This window comes from Gossypium hirsutum, chromosome A01, assembly GCF_007990345.1.
Source record: "Gossypium hirsutum isolate 1008001.06 chromosome A01, Gossypium_hirsutum_v2.1, whole genome shotgun sequence".
Taxonomy (NCBI): domain Eukaryota; kingdom Viridiplantae; phylum Streptophyta; class Magnoliopsida; order Malvales; family Malvaceae; genus Gossypium; species Gossypium hirsutum.
In genome coordinates, this window is record NC_053424.1 from 108,341,275 (window position 1) to 108,344,925 (window position 3,651).

The 3,651-nt window shown below is 39.1% G+C and overlaps 1 protein-coding gene across 1 annotated transcript; it reads left to right on the forward strand.

Annotated features, from left to right (window-relative positions):
• Window positions 1-1,647: 1,647 nt before the first annotated feature.
• Window positions 1,648-3,435, forward strand: LOC107920415 (cytokinin riboside 5'-monophosphate phosphoribohydrolase LOG5; the record flags this gene model as incomplete). Its single annotated transcript, XM_016850124.2, has 7 exons — window positions 1,648-1,803; window positions 1,911-2,008; window positions 2,115-2,145; window positions 2,236-2,335; window positions 2,445-2,515; window positions 2,634-2,777; window positions 3,017-3,435. Coding segments are annotated over 7 exons (726 nt in total), but the record flags the coding sequence as incomplete, so codon positions are not given.
• Window positions 3,436-3,651: the final 216 nt, after the last annotated feature.

Here is a 3,651-nt window from a genome sequence, read left to right on the forward strand (position 1 = left end):
TGATGAAATATTTGCTCCAGTCGCAAGAATAGACACAATTAGGCTTCTCATAGCGGTCGCAGCACAATACAAATGGAAAATCTATCAGATGGACGTCAAGTCTGCATTCCTGAATGGCTACTTGGAGGAGGAAGTCTACATAGAACAACCACCTGGATATAGCATACAAGGAAAGGAAGACAAAGTCTACCGATTGAAGAAAGCTTTGTATGGATTGAAGCAAGCCCCAAGAGCATGGAACACAAGGATCGACGAGTACTTCCGAAGAAATGGATTCATCAAAAGCCCGCACGAGCACACCCTGTACACAAAGAAGAATGGATATGGAGATATCATGATCGTATGCCTATATGTGGATGACATGATCTTCACCGGAAACAATCCAGGTATGTCTGATGATTTCAAGAAAGCTATGACTAAAGAATTTGAAATAACAGATATCGGTGAGATGTCATACTTTCTTGGAGTCGAGGTGAAACAAATGTAAGATGGAATTTTTGTCTCTCAAAAGAAGTATGCGGAGCAGATTTTGAACAAGTTCAAAATGAAGGATTGCAAGCCAGTAGTCACGCCAGCTGATCCAGGGATGAAGCTAAGTGTTGATTCGACAAGGGAGTCAATAAATCCGACGTTGTTTAAAAGTCTCGTTGGAAGTTTAAGGTATTTGACAATCACACGACCAGATATTACATATGCAGTAGGATTGGTGAGCAGATTCATGGAGAAGCCGAAGCAAGACCACTTAATTGCCGCAAAAAGAATTTTGAGATATATCAAAGGTACGATGAACCATGGTTTATTCTATACCCACTCACAAGATTCAAAATTAGTTGGCTACTCAGATAGCGATTATGGGGGAGACTTGGATGATCGGAAAAGCACTTCCGGATATGCATTCCACATCAGTTCCGCAGTTTTTTCATGGTCGTCAAAGAAGCAACAAACAATTGCTCTCTCAACATGTGAAGCAGAGTATATGGTCGCAGCAACTTGTACATGCCAAGCAATGTGGTTGAAGAATATTTTGGGAGAAATAGGTGTTTCAAATGAAGGTCCAATTACCATCTACGTTGACAACAAATCCGCTATATCACTTGCCAAGAATCCGGTGTCGCACAGCCGAAGCAAGCACATCGATACGAAGTATCATTTTATCCGAGAGCAAGTGAAAAACAAAAACGTGGAGTTGGTCCATTGCAGGACAGAAGATCAACTGGCAGATATTTTCACAAAACCGTTGAAAGTGGAGACATTCAACAAATTCAAGGAGAAGCTCGGTATGAAAGTTGGGTTTGAGGGGGAGTGTTAGAAATCAAACCCACTCCAAGCATAATCTAGAAGCATGAGACGTGGAGCAATTTTGTGCCATGCAAAGTGCTGAAATTTTAGCCATACAAAGTGCTCCATTATTGAGATGTTTTGTGGCTGGAAATTAAGTGGATTAATAGCCACATTTGTTGTCACTTTATCAGCCTATAAATAGAGGCTTGAACTTGTGTTGTAATGAAGAAAAATGAGAAGAAAAAAGAAATAAGAGAAGCAACGTGAGTGAGAGTGAGAAGGTTAGCAAACCTTGAGTGAGTTAAAATCTAGCAGCAGCTAGACTATCTAGTCATTGAGAAAATATTTGTAATCTTCGTATTGTAATATATTGAGTGTGTAATAAAAAGTAAATTTTCGGCCCATCACGTTTCCAACAAAGTTGTGAAATCAAGATTCAAGAGGGTATGTGTTTTCTGTGGAAGCAGTACTGGCAAGAGGAAATGTTACAGAGATGCTGCTGTTGAATTAGCCCAAGAATTGGTACATTCTAAATATCTCCCACACATCTCTTTCAACCCTGTCTGTTTTTCTTTATGTTAGTTTAGTTTTAAGGTTTTCTTTTTCTCTATTGTGTTGTTTTGGGAAAGGTGGCAAGAAGATTGGACCTTGTTTATGGTGGAGGGAGTATTGGATTAATGGGTTTGGTTTCGCAAGCTGTTCACCATGCCGGAGGGAATGTTCTCGGGTACACTCATCATTCATCATCAACCTATGAACTATTCACTTTCTTGGTTTTGGTTAATGTATCTCATATTTGTGACCATGAAATTTTGTTATGTTCCTGTTAACAGGATCATACCTAGAACTCTGATGAGCAAAGAGGTGCATATCAAATTCTTTTTTTGTCTTTTGAGATAGGAGTCTGTAGCTCTTCAATGATGTCTTGAGTGTATGTTGCATGTCGAGCCACAGATAACTGGTGAAACGGTAGGGGAAGTGAGACCCGTCGCCAACATGCACCAAAGAAAGGCAGAAATGGCCCGCCATTCTGATTGTTTTATTGCTTTACCAGGTCCCATCTACTCTTTTAAATATAATATCCAATTTCACATGTACTTTACCCTTTCCGTCCAACAAATATAACCAAAGAATGCTTATTTTGCTCTCTTGTTGAGTATCAGGCGGGTATGGAACTTTGGAGGAGTTATTGGAAGTGATAACCTGGGCTCAGCTGGGTATCCATGACAAACCTGTAAGCAATAATAGTATGCATAATGTTATTGTTTCCACAATAGAAAAGAAAAAGTTGATTTCTGGGTCCATTGGTTCCTCTCTTTTGAAACCGAACTTATGTTTCCAAAAATATGCAGGTGGGCTTGCTTAATGTTGATGGCTATTATAATTATCTACTGACTTTCATCGACAAAGCCGTGGATGATGGCTTTATCAAACCTTCCCAACGCCACATCATTGTCTCTGCACCAAATGCCAAAGAACTGGTCCAGAAGCTTGAGGTGGGTTACTTGTTGCCTAGGACTTCTATTCCCTTCATTTTTGTCATTAAACGTTTGTTGTTAACTACATGATGCTCATATATGGAATGGACAATATGGTGGTTTACAAAAAGGAATCTCTTTTATCAAAACCAAAAAAAAGAAAAGGAAAAGGAACCTCTCAGACTACTTTCTTGGGGGGTCTTATTTTCCACTGTCTTGTTTGCTTGTAACTGGTAACACTTGTTTGTTTTGATTAGGAGTACGTTCCTGTGCATGATGGAATCATAGCCAAGGCAAGTTGGGAGGTTGAGCAGCAGCAGCAGCAAGTGCCGCAACAGGTGGGGTTCAATGCCACTACTTTTCAGACTCAGATCGCTCTCTGAAGGAAGACATGGAAATTGAATAAAGATGGGAAAAAAAGTAGGGAAAAAGGTGTTTTAGGCGCTTAGCTTTTTACGATGATTTTTGGGTCAAATACCAACCATACCATAATGATCATGGTAAGGTTTGCATGACAAGGAAATATAGAGAAGAAGAACAGAAAGTAGGTTTTCTTTTTGGAAAGCTAAGCTCATTAAATATGAGTATTTAAACTAGTATTTTGGCATCTAAAATTATGTACAAATATCATAGAAAGAACAAGCAGCAAAATCCAAAAAACTGCAGCTTTTTATTATTTGTATGTATCATGCATGTCAATGCATAAAGAGCATGCATTGCTTTGCTGATAGTTTCACAACTTGTTCTCTTTTTGTTGTGTCAGTTTTTTTAAGGTAATGTTATGGTGAATGACGATGATTTATGCATTTGCATCATTTGATAGACATAAAAAGTTGGAAACTTTGGTTTTGGCCTGGCATAAGTAGGGCTTTGCCTTTGCTGAAGCCCTTCA